Consider the following 21,889-nt stretch of genomic DNA (forward strand, 5'->3'; position numbering starts at 1 on the left):
ATGGTGAAAAGGGGCGTCGTTCTCTTTCAGGATAATGTAAGGGAACAGGGGCACTGACCTGGTGCAGCGTATCAATAATACCAGGATAGTCCATTATAAAACTTTAAATGCAAATAGTCCATAAAAATGCAAACAAACATAAGTCCTTGGAGGCTCAAAGGATATCATGAGTCCGTACCCAGGCTTGCAAAGGGTTAAACAGGGGTTTCCCGTGAGGGGCTACCTGGGCCCATAATGTAGTCTCCAAACCTTACAGGTGGGTGCCCCCTGGTAGAACGGGTGGACCTCCTTACTGGCAGGGGTTCTTCCTGCCTGGACTCAGGAAGGTCAGAGGAGCCCACCGCCTCTGGAGCTACTTCAGGAGCTCTCTAGGGTAAGGTGTCCTGAGGCTGAGGGCTAACAGGAACGGGAGCCGGAACCATTAAGTTCAACCAGGGTGTGAGAAACCAGTGGAGCGGTTCTTTGTCATGGATTAAGTTCTCCACAGCCTGCATAGGGTCCATAGGTGGAGCTGGCAATTCCGTTTCAGAAGACTCAGTCTCCATATCCTCTGCCGCTGGTTCTCCTTCTATACAAGGCTTGAGACGATTCCTATGAATAATTTGAGAACCTTTACCTTCTCTGGAGACTTGGTAAATATGTGCTTCAGCATTGGGGATGGCAGAAATAATATAGGGAATCCTTTCCCATTTACTGTCCAACTTGCTGGTCCGGTGGTTGTTTTTCAACCATACCTTGTCTCCAAGAGCCAGGGGTTCCGCATGGACATAGTCTTTTTGTTGCCGTTCCCCGAACATTCTCCATGCGTTCCTGAACGATCTCCTTAGCATTGAGGAGACGTCTTTGGTGCTCCACTACCCAATCAGTCCTTGGCAGTGGGTTAATCACATCCGGCACTTGCACACCCAGGGAGTGATCCGCAGGCAACCTCCCTTGTCGGCCAAACATCAAATAGAACGGGGTGTAACCGGTGAAACAATGAATGGTGTTGTTGTAAGTATACATGAGCTGCGGCAACAGAGTAGGCCAATCACCCCTCGTCTCAGGGGGTACTGCTCTCAGCATTTCAATGAGAGTTTTATTCATTTTTTCACAGAGTCCGTTACCTTGCGGATGATAGGCGGTGGTCCGGACTTTCTGGCAGTTATGCAGCAGGCACATCTCATGAAACAGCTGTGACTCAAATGCAGACCCTTGGTAGGTGAGGATCCTTTCTGGGCAGCCGTAGGGCAGCAGGAAATGCTTCCAGAACGCCTCCGCTGTAGTCTTGGCTGTCAGGTCTTTCACAGGCACTGCTACGACAAACTTGGTGAAGTGATCAATAATAGTCATGGCATAAGTATACCCTGAGCGACTCCAACTTCACATGGTCAATAGCAACAAGTTCTAAAGGAGTTTTACTTACGATAGGATGGAGAGGCGCCCTCTGGTCATGGCGTTCAGTTCGCCCCACAGCACAGGCAGTGCATTCTCGGCACCATTTCTCAATATCTTCTCTCATCCCAATCCAATAGAATCTTCTGCGAATGGTGGCCTCAGTCTTCTGCACACCGAAGTGTCCGGACTGGTTGTGATACATATCCAGCACCAGGCTGGCATCTCGACGTGGTAGGAGAATTTGGTACACTCTATCACAGGACACTGGATCCAGACTCCTTCTGAGCAACAGGCCTCTTTGAAGGAATAGTTGGTGGCGATGTCTCCACAGTCTCGCTAGTTCTGGGTCTGCACTCTTCCTGCGGATTCTCTCAGGGATTTTCCCACTGGTAAGGAAGTCGAGCAGTTCACCGAGGACTCTACTTTCGGACTGGAGCTTAATCCACCTTTCTTGATCGCCTCTGGACCATCTGATGAGGAAGGATCAGCAGCAGGGACATCTTCAGTACGGATATTATCCTGCTGGGCAAATTTATTGTAGAACGCTGGCATTTCCACTTCTTCCCAGGCATCTTTTGGTTCATCTGGGGCCTCTGTAGTGGGAAGCCGCGACAGAGCATCAGCGTTATCGTTGGAGCAGCCTGCCCGGGATTTCACAGTGAAGTCATAGTTGGCAAGGCGGGAGGCCCATCTTTGCTAATGCCCCTGTATTCAGATGCGCCAGGGGATTATTTTCCGTGAAGGCAACAAATGGTGTGGCAGCGAGATAGTCTTTAAACTTTTCGGTCACAGCCCACACTAAGGCAAGAAACTCCAGCTTGAAAGAGCTGTAGTTCTGGTCGTTCTTTTCAGCTCCCTTCAGGGATCTGCTGGCGTAGGCAATCACCCTTTCTTTGTTATCTTGCACTTGAGCCAACACAGCCCCCAGGCCTCTTTTACTGGCATCTGTGTAGAGGTGGAACGGCTTCTGATAATCTGGGTAACCCAGAACAGGGGGTTCAGTCAACTTCTTCTTTAGGAGTTGAAAGGCAATTTCCCGCTCTTCGTTCCATTCAACAGGAATAGGAGTTTTTGGGCTCTTCTTTGGATGCCCCCTCAGGAGTTCCTGGATGGGATCCGCAATTTGTGCGAAATGCGGGATGAAACGCCTGTAATACCCTGCAAAACTGAGAATGCTTCTCACCTCTTTCACGGTCGTAGGAGTAGGCCAGTTGCGGACAGCAGCAAGTTTATCAGGATCAGGCTGTACTCCTTCGGCACTGACAACGTGCCCGAGGTATTTGACCGCTGGTTTCAGCAGGTGGCACTTGGATGGCTTGATTTTGAGGCCATATTTAGTAAGAACTTTAAACACCTCACCCAGGTGCTTTAACCCCTTAAGGACACGGCCCTATTTCACCTTAAGGACCAGGCCATTTTTGCAAATCTGACCAGTGTCACTTTAAGTGCTGATAACTTTAAAACACTTTGACTTATCCAGGCCATTCTGAGATCGTTTTTTCGTCACATATTGTACTTCATGACACTGGTAAAATAAATTCCCAAAAATTAATTTTTTTGCATAATAAAATACCTAATTTACCAAAAATTTGGAAAAATTAGCAAATTTCAAAGTTTCAGTTTCTCTACTTCTGTAATACATAGTAATACCCCCAAAAATTGTGATGACTTAACATTCCCCATACGTCTACTTCATGTTTGAATTATTTTGGGAATGATATTTTATTTTTTGGGGATGTTACAAGGCTTAGAAGTTTAGAAACAAAAACCCAATTTTTAGGGACCACTACAGCTCTGAAGTCACTTTGCGAGGCTTACATAATAGAAACCACCCAAAAATGACCCCATTCTATAAACTACACCCCTCAAGGTATTCAAAACTGATTTTACAAACTTCGTTAACCCTTTAGGTGTTGCACAAGAGTTATTGGCAAATGGGGATGAAATTTCAGAATTTCATTTTTTTGCCTAATTTTCCATTTTAACCCATTTTTTCCACTAACAAAGCAAGGGTTAACAGCCAAACAAGACTGTATATTTATTGCCCTGACTCTGCCGTTTACAGAAACACCCCATATGTGGCCGTAAACTACTGTACGGCCACACAGCGGGGCGTAGAGTGAAAGGTGCGCCGTATGGTTTTTGGAAGCCAGATTTTGCTGGACTGTTTTTTTGACACCATGTCCCATTTGAAGCCCCCTGATGCACCCCTAGAGTAGAAACTCCATAAAAGTGACCCCATCTAAGAAACTACACCCCTCAAGGTATTCAAAACTGATTTTACAAACTTTGTTAACCCTTTAGGTGTTGCACAAGATTTAATGGAAAATAGAGATACAATTTCAAAATTTCACTTTTTTGGCAGATTTTCCATTTTAATATTTTTTTTCCAGTTACAAAGCAAGGGTTAACAGCCAAACAAAACTCATTATTTATGGCCCTGATTCTGTAGTTTACAGAAACACCCCATATGTGGTCGTAAACTGCTGTACGGGCACACGGCAGGGCGCAGAAGGAAAGGAATGACATACGTTTTTGGGAGGCAGATTTTGCTAGACAGTTTTTTTGACACCATGTCCCATTTGAAGCCCCCCGATGCACCCCTAGAGTAGAAACTCCAAAAAAGTGACCCCATTTTAGAAAGTACAGAATAGGGTGGCAGTATTGTTGGTACTAGTTTAGGGTACATATGATTTTTGGTTGCTCTATATTACACTTTTTGTGCGGCAAGGTAACAAGAAATAGCTTTTTCGGCACGTTTATTTTTTTTTGTTATTTACAACATTCATCTGACAGGTTAGATCATGTGGTAATTTTATAGAGCAGGTTGTCACGGACGCGGCGATACCTAATATGTATACAATTTTTTTTATTTATGTAAGTTTTATACAATAACTTCATTTTTAAAACCAAAAAATTGTTTAGTGTCTCCATAGTCTAAGAGCCATAGTTTTTTCAGTTTTTGGGCGATTATCTTGAGTAGGGTCTAATTTTTAGCGGGATGAGATGACGGTTTGATTGGCACTATTTTGGGGTGCATATGACTTTTTGATCGCTTGCGATTACGCTTTTTGTGACGTAAGATGGCAAAAAATTGCTTTTTTTACACCGTTTTCTTTTATTTATTTTTTTACGGTGGTCACCTGAGGGGTAAGGTCATGTGATATTTTTATAGAGCCGGTCGATACGGACGCGGCGATACCTAATATGTATACTTTATTTTTATTTATGTAAGTTTTACACAATAATTTTATTTTTGAATAAAAAAAAAATCATGTTTTAGTGTTTCCATAGTCTAAGAGCCATAGTTTTTTCAGTTTTTGGGCGATTATCTTGAGTAGGGTCTCATTTTTTGCGGGATGAGATGATGGTTTGATTGGTACTATTTTGGCGTACATGCGACTTTTTTGATCACTTTTATTACCTTTTTTGGGAAGTTAGGTGGGCAAAATTTCAATTTTCTCATAGTTTTTATTTTTTTATTTTTATGGTGTTCACTGTGCGGGGAAAGTAACATGATCGTTTTATAGATCAGGTCGTTATGGACGCGGCGATACCTAATATGTGTAGTGTATTTTATTTTTTTAATTTTTATTCAGTGATAAGTTATATTTTTTTTATCTTAACTTTGTTTTACATTTTTTTGACCCAGACCCACTTGGTTTTTGAAGATCCAGTGGGTCTGATGTCTGTAAAATACAGTACAGAACCCTATAGGGTTCTGTACTGTATTTTACTTACATTGAACAGATCTATGCTTTTAGCATAGATCTGTTCAGCACCATGGACAGCAGGACGCCTGAGCAGGCGTCCTGTTGCCATGGGAACCTTCCCCGTCTGCCACAACTTCGCAGACAGGGAAGGGTGAGGAAGGGGCTGCCTGGGGGCTCTCTCCCTCTCCATCGGGGGGGCTGCAAAGGCACAGCAGCCCCCCGATGGGAGAGGGAGGGAGCTCCCTGACCGATGACAGTTAACCTTTCCATACAGCGGTCCGTACGGACCGCGGTATGGAAAGGGTTAAACGGCTGACATCTGCACAGATGTCAGCCGTTTATACCAGGGTGTCAGCAATGTGCTGGCACCCTGGTATAACCCACTAGACGCCAACGATTATTCAAGGGGAGGCGGGCGGGGGATCGCGATCCCGCCTGCCGCACCGCCCGCCTCCCGCAACGCCCCCACCGCCTGCGACACCCCTAAATCTCTAATTTAGATACTCTAAAGTTTCTGATCCCCGCGGTCAGGGACCGCGGGGATCAGAAACTGCAAAAAGCGCAGCAAACCGCAGGTCTGAATTGACCTGCGGTTTGCTGCGATCGCCGACACGGGGGGTCACATGACCCCCCCTGGCGTTGTCACAGGATGCCGGCTGAATGATTTCAGCCGGCATCCTGTTCAGATTAACCCCTGGGGCGCCGGAATGCCTATTTAAAGTTAGGACGTACCGGTACGTCCTGTGTCCTTAAGGACTCGGGAAACAGGGCGTACCGGTACGTCCTATGTCCTTAAGGGGTTAAATGGTCCTCATACGTCTTGGAGTATATAATGACGTCATCCAGGTATAGTAGTACAGTCTCAAAATTCCTATAGCCTAAACAACGTTCCATCAGCCTCTGGAACGTTCCTGGAGCGTTACACAGTCCAAACGGCATATAATTGAATTTAAAGGGAACCTGTCACCATGATTTTGCGCATAGAGCTGGGGACATGGGCTGCTAGATGGCCACTAGCACATCTGCAGTACCCAGGTCCCATAGCTCTCTGCGCTTTTATTGTGTTAAAAAAACGTTTTGATTGATATGCAAATGACCTGATACGAGTCCTGTAGCCGGAGATGAATCAAGCGGAAAGGAGCCCAGCACCACCCTGCGTCCTCCGAATCTCCTCCTTGCTGGCTGACGTCACAGAGCTGGAGCGCCGAAATCTCGCGATGCGCGAGCTAGCGCATGCGTAGTTCGTTCCCTGTGCTGATGCCAGTACAGGGAATGAACATGATGCCGACACTGCGCATGCGCTAGCTCGCGCATCGCAAGATTTCGGCGCTCCATATTCTGGGGGTTGAATACGGGAATCTCGCCCCTCGTACACACGAAACATGTAAGTGCACCCTGAGGTACTCTCACAAAGTTTGTACAGCTTCACGCCATACCTCCCCCGCTTAGAGGGAACATACTGGCGGATAATGAGTCTCCCCTTGAAAGAAATGAGAGACTCATCAACCGCGACTTCCCTTCCAGGTACATAGACCTGCACAAATTTGGCCCCAAAGTGATCGATGACCGGCCTGATTTTGTACAGGCGGTCATAGGCAGGATCACCTTGGGGGGGACATGCTGCATTATCTGCATAATTGTAAAGTGGGGTCTGGTAGAGGACGTCCCCACTCCAGTAATGCCTGACACTAGGTTTCTTGACTAGGCCCATATGCAGCACGAGGCCCCAAAACGTCCTCATCTTGGCTGCACAGACGGGAGTCCAGCCACCGGGCCTAGCCAAAAAGGAGCCCGGATGTTGAGCAATGAACTGTGGGGCGTACAGGTTCGTCTGCTCCAATATCAGATTCACAAAGGGGTCACTGAAAAAAAGACTAAAGTAGTCGCATTCAGTGAAGCCCACTGTGGAAATCTGGATTCCTGGTTGGCCTACAAAATCAGGAATCACGGGCTCAAAACGCTCTGGGGTATACCAGACACGTTCACCGGTAGGGGGCTCCGGTGGACTTAACTGGTGGGCCGGAAAACTAGTACGAGCCCCAGAGCTTCTCGTACTAGTGTGGGCCACAGGGTCCCTAGCATGGCGGTCTCCTTGCTCCACCTGGCGGCGTCTCCGCCGCCTTGGGGTCTCATCATCATCGCTAGATGATGAGGAGGACACGGATGACAAAAGGAAAGTGGGGTCATCCTCGTCCTCACTGGGGCTCTTGGACTCGGAGGCAAGCTGGGCATATGCCGCCTAGAACATCCGACGGGCCATAGGGGAGTGTGTGTGATAAACTTTATTTGGTGTGCGTGTGTGTGGGGGGACGGGTGTTCGGGAATTTACCCTAAACCTAACAGACAAAAAAATGAAAAAAGGCCCAAAAATGTGATTTTTTTTTAAAATTCAAACTCGCTGATCAACCGTCCGAAGTTGATCAGCGGTGGGGCGTGCGATGCGCTAACAGTCAGCGTACGCAGAAAAAAATAATATAATATGCTTGTGCCCCCAAAAAAGTTGTGGGGGGGGGGGGAAAGCTGCAGCACACCTGGGGGGGTCTAGAGTCAGGGTTAAAAACATGGGGTGGAAAGTGGGAGGGGTTTCATCAAATCAAGCGCAATATCTCGGAAACCAAAGCGGCGCAAATGTTCATTTTTGCAGCACAAACCAGCACAAACGCAGCACAAACGAATAGTGTATTTCTTTTTGAAATTTAAAAACATGGGGTGGAAAGTGGGCGGGGTTTCAGCAAATCAAGTGCGCAATGTCTCGGAAACCAAAGCGGTGCAAACGTTCATTTTTGCAGCACAAACCAGCACAAATGCAGCACAAACGAATGGTGTATTTATTTTTGAAATTTAAGAACATGGGGTGGAAAATGGGCGGGGTTTCAGCAAATCAAGTGCGCAATGTCTCGGAAACCAAAGCGGCGCAAACGTTCATTTTTGCAGCACAAACCAGCACAAACGCAGGACAAACGAATGATGTATTTCTTTTTGAAATTTAAGAACATGGGGTGGAAAGTGGGCGGGGTTTCAGCAAATCAAGCGCAATATCTCGGAAACCAAAGCGGCGCAAACGTTCATTTTTGCAGCACAAACCAGCACAAACGAATAGTGTATTTCTTTTTGAAATTTAAAAACATGGGGTGGAAAATGGGCGGGGTTTCAGAAAATCAAGCGCGCAATATCTCGGAAACCAAAGCGGCGCAAACGTTTATTTTTGCAGCACAAACCAGCACAAACGCAGCACAAACGAATGGTGTATTTATTTTTGAAATTTAAGAACATGGGGTGGAAAATGGGCGGGGTTTCAGAAAATCAAGCGCGCAATATCTCGGAAACCAAAGCGGCGCAAACGTTTATTTTTGCAGCACAAACCAGCACAAACGCAGCACAAACGAATGGTGTATTTATTTTTGAAATTTAAGAACATGGGGTGGAAAGTGGGCGTGGCTTCAGCAAATCGAGCGCAATATCTCGGAAACCAAAGCGGCGCAAACGTTTATTTTTGCTGCACAAACCAGCAGAAACGCAGCACAAACGAATGGTGTATTTATTTTTGAAATTTAAGAACATGGGGTGGAAAATGGGCGGGGCTTCATAAAAATCTAACGCGCAATATCTCAGGAACCGAACCGGCACAAACGTTCATTTTTGCGGCACAAACCAGCACAAACGCAGCACAAACGAATGATGTATTTTTTTTTTGAAATTTAAAAACATGGGGTGGAAAGTGGGCGGGGTTTCAGCAAATCAAGTGCGCAATGTCTCGGAAACCAAAGCGGCGCAAACGTTTATTTTTGCAGCACAAACCAGCACAAATGCAGCACAAACGAATGGTGTATTTATTTTTGAAATTTAAGAACATGGGGTGGAAAGTGGGCGGGGTTTCAGCAAATCGAGCGCAATATCTCGGAAACCAAAGCGGCGCAAACGTTAATTTTTACGGCACACACCAGCACAAACGCAGCACAAACGAATGGTTTATTTCTTTTTGAAATTTAAGAACATGGGGTGGAAAATGGGCGGGGTTTCATAAAAATCTAACGGGCAATATCTCAGGAACCGAACCGGCACAAACGTTCATTTTTGCAGCACAAACCAGCACAAACGCAGCACAAATGAATGATGTATTTATTTTTGAAATTTAAGAACATGGGGTGGAAAATGGGCGGGTTTTCAGAAAATCAAGTGCGCAATATCTTGGAAACCAAAGCGGCGCAAACATTCATTTTTGCAGCACAAACGCAGCACAAACGAATGGTGTATTTATTTTAGAAATTTAAGAACATGGGGTGGAAAATGGGCAGGGGCTTCATAAAAATCTAACGCGCAATATCTCAGGAATCGAACCGGCACAAACGTTCATTTTTGCAGCACAAACCAGCACAAACGATTGGTGTATTTATTTTTGAAATTTAAGAACATGGGGTGCCAACTTCACACAGGTTTCAGAATGTTTGCTGTGCTGCCGCCAGAACTCCGGCCTGCCCTCATTATGGTCAATGGGGCCGGAGCGGTAGTTTGGGGGCACGCGTGCACTAGCGGCCCCTGTGATAGCAAGCGTTTTTGAAGATCCATGACGGATCCGCAAAAAAACGCTAATGTTAAAGTAGCCTTAGTTTGTCTCCGTATGGCATTTTTTTTTAAATGCTGGAATATGAAACTCCGCTATTAAAACCACTTTGAAGAACATATTGTAGAATTGCATAGATAGAAATAAATCCAATAAAGTTGTGCTTCTGCCACTCAGTCAGTTCTCAAATTCAAATTAGTCTACTAATTACTACCTACTGCATTGCGTCTCCACCCTTACTCTGTGCCAAATGGCACAGTTTCGAGTCTTACCTGTTTTGGACATGATATAAGAAGCATGAGCATGCTAAAGCGGAGTCTTTAAACTACAGGGTTGGGACATGGAAAGCCTTGGTAATTGTGACACATACCTCTTCACGATATTTCACATCTCTCCATGTAGGCAAACAATGTGTTGCAGAACAGTAGATGACACTGTGTTAAAAGGATTTTTGCCGAAACATCACCCTCTTGTCCATGGGCTGTGTCCGGTATTGTAGCTCATCCACATTCCATAAAGACTTGTTTGCAGGGGTCTCTTTACTTAATATAATGTAATGACTTCTTTGACTATTTTGTTTTTTGCACACAGTTCTCGTCTCTCTGCTGCTCTGGACAATCATTGGTGGGAGCAGGGGTGATCTGCTCCAGGAGTGCCTAAAGGATCCCGACTATGAAGAATATCTGGATATTGTCAAGTATGGATTACCATCTTCTAAGATGCTTAATCCGAAGCACATAGTGATTGTTGGTGCTGGGATGTCTGGACTCTCAGCAGCCAAAACTTTACAGGATGCAGGACACAGAGTAAGTAACCCCTCTTCACATTCTCATCTTCTTGGTAGTGTTTGAATAGACAGACCACCAGAAGCAGGAACACAATTTTTCTTTTGCTATGGAACCTAGCTTCTCAATTAATGTCTAAGTTGAGGCCTACAGAATCTGCTAGCTTACTAAGGTTGTCCATACAAATGTGATAAGGCACTTGTTTGGCCGACAGCTATCTCTCTCTCGACTACCCCATAAGCCATTATTGTCAAATCTTCTAGAATGACTGTGAGACTCCTAGAAAATGTGAGATCTCATGGACTCTTGGAATAGAAGGCTGGTCTTTGGGGTGCAGAATTCTGCTTATAACATCCTTACGTTGTTTGGCATCAGGGTTGGTGTTGGTGTTAAGAGGGTTCTGGAAATGTATCTTCCTTTAGGAGGTCTGTTCAGGGAGTCTGTATTTGTTTAGGGTATCCAGGTCTGTATTTAGGAAAGGTGGTCTGTGTTAATTTTGAATGTCTGTGTGGATTTAGGGGCTCTGAATTTATTTGGGGGATCTGGTCAGGGGAGGGTCTGTGCTTAGTTAGGGCTTCTAGTATGTAGTATCTATTAGATTACGGTAGTCTATGGGGTATGATCTGGAGTCTACATTTTTTTGGGGGCCATGATGAAAGGGGATCATGTGCACTGTGTGCAATTTAAATAGGGGGCATGCCCTATAGAAATAGCTGGGGCATATGGCAAAATATTTTACTTATTGCGCTGGACGAAACACTTTAGAATCTTCTGATGTAACACAGAATTGGGCTTGTCGAGATCCAACATGGTAATTGTTCTTTCTGCCTATGGCAGATGTCATGGAACTGTTGAACTCCCTGCAAATATATCAGATTTCCTGCCTATCGTGCTCTAATCAGCAAGTTTGTCCCAATTTATTCTTATATTTGTGCCACACTAAGACCAGTTCAGACATGTTCTGTGTGGGAGCTGGATTTCTTGATTTCTTTATGGACACTGCTCATCTGAAGTGGATTTGCATCATCATAATGTTTTAGTTTTTTTATCAGATACCTTTTTATTGAGTTTTATCCAAAAACAAACAAAATGAACATCATGTTTACAGTGTCTAAACCAGTTCAGACATATTAGGATATAGTATTGACACGATAATCATAATTGACCAATAAGTAGTACTCAAGTGCATGCCCACAACTAACTCCCCCCCCCCCCTCACAAGACAATTACAGTAACAATGGATGCCAGATATGCAGGAAGAAGAGTAGAAGTAAAAATTCAAGGTTGTCTCCCTTAAGAGAAGGAGAGCGAAAGGGGCTCCGCCGGGGTAGCAGCAAGGCCCAATCATCAGCACACATCCTTAGTTAGATTTAGGCATACACCACAATATCATAACTCCAGGTCCCCTAGTATCATACTCCCCCTCAATTATAGATGCATAAGTCCCCTAGTAAGTGCCAACCACGGACTGCTGATTCCAGATCTATCAATCCAGGGACCCCAAATAGTCTTAAATTTCGAGTGGCGGTTTCGTTTGAGACAGACCCCCTTTCCAGTCTTACAACAACATTCAGTCTTGCTATGTACTCTGCTATAACAGGAGGCAGTGGCTGTATCCACTTGGCTGCCAGTGTTTTACGTGCCTGGTACAACATCCTATTTATTCCTATAATAATAGGTGTCTGTAGTTGATCAGATTAAAAAATGCCAAGTGAGCACATTTTAAGATCAAGAGGGAAATCTGCACTATACACTTTATTGATTAGCTGTATTACCTCACTCCAATATTCTCTTATTGCACAGCAGCTCTATAGCATATGTAACAGGAGTCTCCTCTATATCCAATCTTAAACAGGAATAGCGGGGTTTTCTACACCCTATGGATCAAAAACAGCGGGGACAATCTAGCAGCCTCACTCAGATAGGCTCGGGGTCAATGCCAATGTCTCCTCCCATTGAGTATCGGTAATACTCCCAACATCTTTTTCCCATTGTGCCTTTACCCTGTGAGGAAAGGCCTTTAGAAACTCCCCATGCAATGATTGATAAATTATCGAGATAGCTCCCCTTACAGATCCTACCGCCACCACAGAGTCAAGCACCTGATTGGATGTATATTGCAACAATAGTATTTTGGATTGGGCTTCTAATGCACGTCGTATCTGTAAGTACTTATAGAAATGACTGGAGGGTAGATCGTACTCAGATCGAGCACAATTGCTGAAATTGCTTCAGGAGGCCCTAGGAGTACAATTGTCCAATGTTCCAAATCCATTTCCTTTCCCATAGGGATAATCCCTTCAGTTGGGATAGTTCTGGTAAGACAGGGTTGTTCCATATGTGAGACATATTTAGAAGTCCTGAGACCCCAAGAAGCACTTTAGCCTTAGCCCACACTTTCCTCATTAGCACCAAAGTTGGGGCAGATGCTAATCTTGGACTTCCCCTTCCAGGACCGTCAAGGGTGGGGAGCGTCCCGATGCCCATTCAACTAATCGTCCATTTCTTCCCGCTCCTCCAGCCATGTTCCATCCTTTAAAATGCTGCAGTTGGGCTGCAGGAAAATATAATAAAGGGTTGGGCATTGCTAGACCACCCTATTATTCGTTTCTTTTCAGGGTTTCATATCTAATTTTACTTCTTTTAGGATTCCACAACAAAAACCAAAAAATGTGTTTGGTTTTGTAAAAATAATGTATGAGGATCCATACTGGTGAGTTATGGAGTATATATAGGCGCTGCGGCATTAGCACCATCTTGATCAGATTTCTCCTGCCTACTAGAGACAGTGGCAACTTATGCCAGGAAGCAGTTTTAAGCTTAAATGTAGCCAGTAGCGGCACTACATTGTCTTATATGTATCTATGTGGATTAATGGACACATCAACTTCAAAGTAATTGAAGGTTGACACAACTTTAAGATTGGTATGACAAAGACAAAGACTCTGTGGAGTCGGGGACAACAGCAGTATCACCGACTTGCTCCATTTAATAAGCAACTCCGACTGCTTGCCAAATTCTGAAATCAGAGATATGTTAGGGTCTATTGATAAGGCCAGATCTCCTACATACAGCAGCAAATCGGCTGCATATAATGAGACCCGCTCCTCTATACCTCCCCTTCTAAAGCCACTTATTAGTGGTATAGTTCTGAGCAGGCATGCTAGAGGGTCTATGGCAATGACAAACAGAAGAGGGGACAAAGGACATCCTTGCCTTGTCCCTCTCTCTAAGACCAACGCCGGGGACATGCCCCCATTGACCCGGACTCTAGCCCTGGGCTCATTATAAAGCAGTTTCACTACTTTAGGAAAACCAGGCCAAACCCTATTTTTGTTATAACTGCTCAAAGGTACTCCCACTCGACATTATTAAAAGCCTTGGCTGCGTCAAGTAAGAGCATGGCACTACATCCATCCCCCTCGCCTCCCCCCAACTGAAGGTTAAGGACCAGGCGTCTTAGATTTTTAGGATGTGGATTTCCCAGGCATAAAGCCAGATTGATCTTCGTGAATAACAGTTTTAATCATGCTCAATAACCTATTAGCTAGGACCTTAGCTAGTACTTTAATGTCCACTGTCAACAGGGAAATAGGCCGGTAAGAATCCACCTGTGTAGGATCCTTACCTGGTTTTGGGACCACCACTACAATCGCCTGTCTCATCGAGCTGGGAAGAATGCCACTCAATAGAGAGCCATTGAAGACATTCAGGAGATGTGGGAGTAAGATCTCTTGGTGTTTCTGTAGTGTACGGGAGAGTAATACCCCGTCACTACAGAAGGGTCACTTGGGTACTGTCGTTCCCCCTGTGTTTATGGGGAGGTTGGTATAGAACATCTTGTCAATGTACTGCTATGTATTTCCCTGTTACTGTGAAACGTGCATGTGCAGGCCGGCTAGGGTGTTATTCCAGCTCTGAGTCACTAGAGGGAGCTAGGGAGCCCTAGTTTATATAAGGCCCAGTCAGGGAGTAGTAAGCGGGCAGACAGTGGGAGAAGGAGTCTGAGATGATCCTGTGTCTGAGTCAAGGCCAGGCCATGGGCCTGTGAGAGTAAAGCAGGCCTGAAGCCTGCCGACTAGGAGAGGGTAGTATAGGCCCTGTAACCGGGTTCCGGATCCAAGGAAAAGGTTCCCCTCCTGAGTCATCATCCGTTTAGTCCGAAACATCTTAATCAACCAGCCGGGACACAGAATAGAACAGAGGCCATTCTGATAAAGCAAGAGGTACTCAAGATAACAGAGGAGGTACTAGATAAAGACAGCTTCGAGGATACGCCAGATATAGGGCATTAGACCTTGGAGAATAAGTCACATGTTTCAGGACCAGTCAGGAATAGTGTGCAAGCCGCCTGTACTGCATCTCCTGTAATTAACACTCTGTAAAGAACATTGCTAAAACCGGCCAGTCTGTACTTCTAAGAACCAACTGTATTCAAATAGAAACCAACTGTCTTCCATGGAACTGCGCTTCCAACTGCGTCCATGTATGATTCTCACTGACATTCAGTAAAGTTCCAGTTTTGGTTGGCTATCCCATGGTTGTTCCGTTATTCCACATTACTTTACACGGCGTGTCACCGTTTAATTGACACTGGCGTCACGAACATTAAATACCTGCCTGTTCCAGTATTTGCCCCAGATTGAAGACGACAGTGGATCCCAGGTTAGTGGGTTAATCTGCACTACAAAGCCCAGCATATACTACCGACCCCCTGGGACACTGCATCGCTCTTTTTGGCGTCACGAACAGGATCCGCATACTTCTGAAGTGCAGAGAAGTGTGAACTGTGTGCTTTAACTATTCCACCACCGTATTGCAAAGACTGTAACCTTTATTTCTAAATCTGTGGATTACAATTGTGCCTGGGAGGAATCAGAGACGCTGTACTGTGTTGCGCTACCCCCAGAGAGAAAATCGTATTTATGGACTGTGATTTATTGGACTTTTCATCAACCTGCTTGCTGTCATTGAATTGTAGCATCAGGACATCTAAAATGGCCGCCGACGCCATGAGGCTTTTTACTGCGCCATCACGATGTACAGAGGCGCGAATATTTGGCGCCAAAACCCTCCAAGAAGGAGGAGGAGATTGTCCTGGAGCGCCACCCACCTTGAGAAGTGATGATGCGGCTGACTTCCCTGAAGAGTTACGCCTGGGAGGCGGGCCTCAGATGGAGGTAGACCGGCCCAGGGTGTGGGAGGAGCCAGTGTCGACTCTGCACCCAGTGAGAGAAGAGATGGCTATGGCGTGCGCTGAAGAGCCGGAGTTCGATGCCACGTGTGAGTGGGGCGCCACTCCACCGGACTTTCCCGATTTGGAGGCATGGGACCCTCTAGCCTGGACGGCCAGTTCCTGGGGACAAGCCATGGATCTGAGTATAACTCGTCCCCGGTCCCCACCGATCCGTCGCCGGCATGCGCAATGGCCGACAATCATGGCCGAATTAAAAGCCGCGGTCGCGAAAAAGAATACCAGCCGGAAGAAAAGATTCGAAGAAATGGCTAAATCCATTCAAGGGGACTCCTTCCCAGGTAAGCCCCAGCTGGAACGGCACTGCGGGATCGTGGTGGCATTTGATAAGGAGAGGGGGTTCGGATTCATCCAGGAGCTGGGGACTGGCCGGGACTTCTTTGTAAACCGGCGCTCAGTAAAGCGGCACTATCTTCCGGAGCATCTCCATAACCTGACCCTGGGAGAAATCGTTGAGTATACCCCAGCAGAAAGCTTAAGGGGCCCCTATGCTACCGCCGTCACTCGCCCGAAGGCGCCGGCGGAAACTTGGGACCCAGAGAAAGAGGAGATAGACCCGAGTGAGGCAGAGGAGGCGAGAATTGGGCCGGCCCGAACCACTCACCTGCATAGTCAAATTTATCTAAACCCCAATGTCTTTTGGGAGCCTATCATCTTGCAGGGCCAGAAGAACAATACCCCCCTCCCGATGCGGTGAAGCGGGAGGAAGAGAAAGAGAGGTTAGCCAGTTACCAGCAAGCGGAGGACTGCGCCGAGGCCCGGCGTCTAGCAGCAGCTACCGCAGTTACCCTAGAGGCCACTGTTACCGGACCCCCGGTAGCACCGCTGACCAGCACAAAGGCCGACATAGAGGCCCTGCGCAAGAGAGTTTACTGGGTGGAGGACCTCGGGTATGCAGGATGCGTTCAGTGTATCCCGTTTCCCAGAACCGAGGCAGAGATGGAGGCAATGAAAGACAAGCCTCCTCCTTTAAAGATCGTCAGAGGGGACGGATTCCAGATATGGCCGGCTAGGCCAGAACAGTTGCTGCAGGAATCTTTTATCGAGTCTTCATCGGATGAGGAGTATGACACTCGTTTGTGAGTAGGCCTTACTATAAGTTCTCCTCCCTAATGGCCGAGTTGTCCCTCCGTTTGGCAAAGCTGGTGAAGCTCGCTGCCAGTTCTACACGGCCGGTGGCATGATGACCAAGAGAAAGTGCCACTGTATACCACAGCTCCCAGCCTGCCCATGTTGTGTTTGGGACACCCGGCCTGCTGCTGCTAAAATCCCAGTTGTGCCTTAGTTTTGCACCATATTTCCCCTTTTTACCCCCATTTCAGGTTGAAAAGACATTTTTATGTCAGCACTATTTTAAAGGGTAAGCAGGACTTGCCAGGATAACATGGCCCTGGTATTGTTAGAGTCCTGTATTGTCATTTTATATATGTGCTGCTGACTGTATTTAATAACTGGTTTTTATTCACGTCTATGTGCCCAGAGATGGACTTCCTATGTGCAAGCCTCTGAGAGGTTGATTTTATTATGGACTTATTTATTGTCATGGACTATCCTGGTTCTTTAACACTCGCTGTGCCAGGTCAGCGCCCCAGTTTCACTCACTATCCTGAGAAGAAGAGATTGACGCCCCTTGTCACCGCACTTCACCTTTGCCAATTGGGTCTGATATGAGTGTAAATGACATATATGTATGCATGCATGTGTCTTTCTCTATTTCAGGTAATTATTCCAGTTGGGCGGGCCCTGATGGAGTACGAGGTCGTACTCAGCTTAAAGCAGCGGGGTATGTAGTGTACGGGAGAGTTATACCCCGTCACTACAGAAGGGTCACTTGGGTACTGTCGTTCCCCCTGTGTTTATGGGGAGGTTGGTATAGAACATCTTGTCAATGTACTGCTATGTATTTCCCTGTTACTGTGAAACGTGCATGTGCAGGCCGGCTAGGGTGTTATTCCAGCTCTGAGTCACTAGAGGGAGCTAGGGAGCCCTAGTTTATATAAGGCCCAGTCAGGGAGTAGTAAGCGGGCAGACAGTGGGAGAAGGAGTCTGAGATGATCCTGTGTCTGAGTCAAGGCCAGGCCATGGGCCTGTGAGAGTAAAGCAGGCCTGAAGCCTGCCGACTAGGAGAGGGTAGTATAGGCCCTGTAACCGGGTTCCGGATCCAAGGAAAAGGTTCCCCTCCTGAGTCATCATCCGTTTAGTCCGAAACATCTTAATCAACCAGCCGGGACACAGAATAGAACAGAGGCCATTCTGATAAAGCAAGAGGTACTCAAGATAACAGAGGAGGTACTAGATAAAGACAGCTTCGAGGATACGCCAGATATAGGGCATTAGACCTTGGAGAATAAGTCACATGTTTCAGGACCAGTCAGGAATAGTGTGCAAGCCGCCTGTACTGCATCTCCTGTAATTAACACTCTGTAAAGAACATTGCTAAAACCGGCCAGTCTGTACTTCTAAGAACCAACTGTATTCAAATAGAAACCAACTGTCTTCCATGGAACTGCGCTTCCAACTGCGTCCATGTATGATTCTCACTGACATTCAGTAAAGTTCCAGTTTTGGTTGGCTATCCCGTGGTTGTTCCGTTATTCCACATTACTTTACACGGCGTGTCACCGTTTAATTGACACTGGCGTCACGAACATTAATTACCTGCCTGTTCCAGTATTTGCCCCAGATTGAAGACGACAGTGGATCCCAGGTTAGTGGGTTAATCTGCACTACAAAGCCCAGCATATACTACCGACCCCCTGGGACACTGCATTTCTTGTAAAATTCTCCTGGCAAGCTATCCCCACCGGGCGCCTTCTTATTAGGCCTCATGCACACGAACGTATTTTTTAACGTCCCGCAAAACGTGGTTCCGTTGTACCGTGATCCGTGCCCGTTTTTTCTTCCGTGGGTCTGCCCTGATTTTTGGAGGATCCACGGACATGAAAGATGAAAAAAAAATCTAAGTCAAGTTTGCCATTGAAATGATAGGAAAAAACGGACACGGATCACGGACACGGATCACGGACACGGATGACAATCTTGTGTGCATCCGTGATTTTCACGGACCCATTGACTTGAATGGGCCCGTGAACCGTTAGCCGTGAAAAAAATAGGACAGGTTATATTTTTTTCACGGCCTCGAAACACGGGTCACGGGCGCGGTGTAAAAACGGTGCACAAGCCGAGTTTTCAACGGCCCCATTGAAAGTCAATGGAGCCGCAGAAAAAAACGTCTAACGGCACAACGGCCACGGATGCACACAACGGTCGTGTGCATGAGGCCTTAGGGAAAGACCTCAAGTTCATCTCAAGTTCCTCCAGCGAGATTTCCCCATCAAGCAGCTGTCTATTCTCCACAGAAAGAGTAGGCATGGATATGGCCGATAAATAATCATCTCTGTCTGTGGAGTCAACCATCATCTTAGACTTATATAGTAACATAGTAATATAGTATATAAGGCCGAAAAAAGACATTTGTCCATCCAGTTCGGCCTGTTATCCTGCAAGTTGATCCAGTGGAAGGCAAAAAAAAAAACCCTGTGAGGTAGAAGCCAATTTTCCCCACTTAAGGGGAAAAAAATTCCTTCCCGACTCCAATCAGGCAATCAGAATAACTCCCTGGATCAACGACCCCTCTCTAGTAGCTATAGCCTGTATTATTACACTCCAGAAATACATCCAGGCCCCTCTTGAATTCCTTTATTGTACTCACCATCACCACCTCCTCAGGCAGAGAGCTCCATAGTCTCACTGCTCTTACCGTAAATAATCCTCTTCTATGTTTGTGTACAAACCTTCTTTCCTCCAGACGCAGAGGATGTCCCCTCGTCACAGTCACAGCCCTCGGGATAAAAAGATGATGGGAGAGATCTCTGTACTGACCCCTGATATATTAATGGTACTTTCACACTAGTGTCACTGTATTCTGGCAGGCAGATGTAGCAGAGCTGTATAGGAAACTGGTCAGCCACAGTGCTAGAGGGGACTGGGAAAGACAGATGTAGCAGAGCTGTATAGGAAACTGGTCAGCCACAGTGCTAGAGGGGACTGGGGAAGACAGATGTAGGAGAGCTGTATTAAAAGCTGTTCAGCCACAGTGCTAGTGGGGGAGGGGAAGACAGATGTAGCAGAGCTATATATGAAGCTGGTCAGCCACAGTGCTAGAGGGGACTGGAGAAGACAGATGTAGCAGAGCTGATTATGCATCTATACAGATACATGGTCTAAGGTGTATACACAACTGTAGTAGAGCTGTAATGGAAACAAATCTGCATCAGTGTTGGTGGGTGGGGGATGGTAATATTTTATGGGAGGCATGCTTTTGTGCTGATGTATAGTAGTGAATTATTGTTTTGCTGCACAGAATGGGTTTTGTGTGTAAGGCTACTTTCACACTAGCGTTGTTTAAATCCGGCGTTCAATTCCGACACCGGAACTGCCCGCCGGATCCGGAAAAACGTGTGAAAACGGATTACATTTGAATCCTGATCAGGATTTTGATCCCAATGAAAAAATACATTGGAAAAAACGGATCCGCCATTTATGGACTTTTTTTTCACATTTTTCGGGTTTAACATGCAAAAGCCGGATCCGGTTTGACTTAACACACGGCGCCGGATCCGGCGTTAATGCAAGTCAATGGGAAAAAGGCCAGATCCGGCGTTCAGTCAAAGTGTTCAGGATTTTTGGCCGGAGGTAAAAATACAACATGCTACGGTTTTCTGAAAAGCCTGATCAGTCAAAAAGACTGAACTGAAGACATCCTGATGCATCCTGAACGGATTACTCTACATTCAGAATGCATTAGGATAAAACTGATCAGTTTTTTTCTGGATTTGAGCCCCTAGGACGGAACTTAGCGCCGGAAAAGAAAAACGCTAGTGTGAAAGTAGCCTAAAACTGTATTAGACTGCAGGACAGCCACATGTTTCACTGACCATTGCTCTCAGAGTGATGATTCCCCAGCAGGAGGGATGGGCTTCACAGACACTGCAGGCAGCCAGACTGATGACTCATACTATCCACATGAATGAGCAGGCAAGGACTGAGTTCTCAATGTGATGTCAGGCGTGGCCGGCCTTTATTCAAACTGCCTAAGCCCGCCCTGCCTTAGAAGCAGGGAACCAGGAAGTGAACAGCAGAGCTGGCTGCAGGTGAGGATAAATTAGCAAGATGGGAAAACCTCTTTAAGAGTACCCATCATCAAACCAACTCCAGAAAAGAACCAGCCCAGTGCCGCTTACCCCGAGCGAGCCATTGCACAGCCCAATGGAAAACATACATAATGTCTCGGCTACCCACCAAAAACACCCATCCCACCCAAACAAACCCGCTAACAGTCCAGCCATTTCTCCCTGCAGTGGAGAAGCTGGGGTAAAAGAAATTCCTGATCCCAGAATGTAGATACAGACTAACAGAACCAGTATAGAATATGCCCCAGTAGTGCTGCTTCAGCGTTGGGACCTGGCACATCTCAATATTGTAACCTGCCGCAGTACAGAACAACAAAAAACTGATGAAACGAAAGGCTGAAAGGAAGGTAATAAAGAAACTCCCCCTGCCCAGTGCAACATTTATCCAACAGAGAGTCTTATTAGGAACCGGTATGTAACCAGCTAACCCACAAAGTATTGGACGCAGCTCAAATACCACATAGAGTCCACAGTGTCCTCAAGTGTTGCCACGCAGATCCTTCTCATGAGCGTCTAGCCACTGGCACGCTCCTGCCACCACACGCAGTCCGGCGGGGTAGATCATTGAATAGGGTAGCATTTTTTTTTTTACATCTAGGAAGTGTGCTCTTCGTTTTTGTACCTCCGCAGAAAAATCAGAAAACAAGGATACACGATTGCCATTGATAGTAAGATCTGCACAGTCTCATGCTCCTCTCAAAATTGCACCCCGATCTCTAAAATGCTGAATTTTGATCAGAAGAGGTCTCGGTGGTTAAATTATACATGGTGAGCCCACTCAATAGTGAATAGGGGAGACAGTCTCTCTCTTCCAATTCTATAGGCAAGAACTGGCGTAACTATAGGGGTTGCAGCTGCGACCGGACCCCTATGCCAGGGGGGCCCAGAGGTGGTACTGTACTTACAGTGGTACTGTACTTTTCCCTTTATAAGATGCAATGCATCTTATAAAGGGATTACTAGTGAGCGCTTCCATAATGGAAGCGCTCACTAGTCTGCAGGAGGAG

At 46.2% G+C, this 21,889-nt stretch overlaps 1 protein-coding gene across 2 annotated transcripts in view; it reads left to right on the top strand.

Moving 5' to 3' along the window:
* Positions 1-9,914: 9,914 nt before the first annotated feature.
* The window catches only part of LOC122928754 (L-amino-acid oxidase-like), a 32,582-nt gene continuing 20,607 nt past the window's right edge, over positions 9,915-21,889 (top strand). Inside the window, exons 1-2 of one of the 2 annotated variants that reach the window (XM_044281936.1) lie at positions 9,915-10,004; positions 10,243-10,457. In XM_044281936.1, the coding sequence (XP_044137871.1) occupies positions 9,992-10,004; positions 10,243-10,457 (228 nt within the window). In that variant the 5' untranslated portion in view covers positions 9,915-9,991. Of the gene's footprint in view, positions 10,142-10,242; positions 10,458-21,889 lie in introns of both variants that reach the window. The other variant, XM_044281937.1, reaches the window with a different exon arrangement.

This window comes from Bufo gargarizans, chromosome 2 (genome assembly GCF_014858855.1).
Source record: "Bufo gargarizans isolate SCDJY-AF-19 chromosome 2, ASM1485885v1, whole genome shotgun sequence".
Lineage (NCBI taxonomy): Eukaryota > Metazoa > Chordata > Amphibia > Anura > Bufonidae > Bufo > Bufo gargarizans.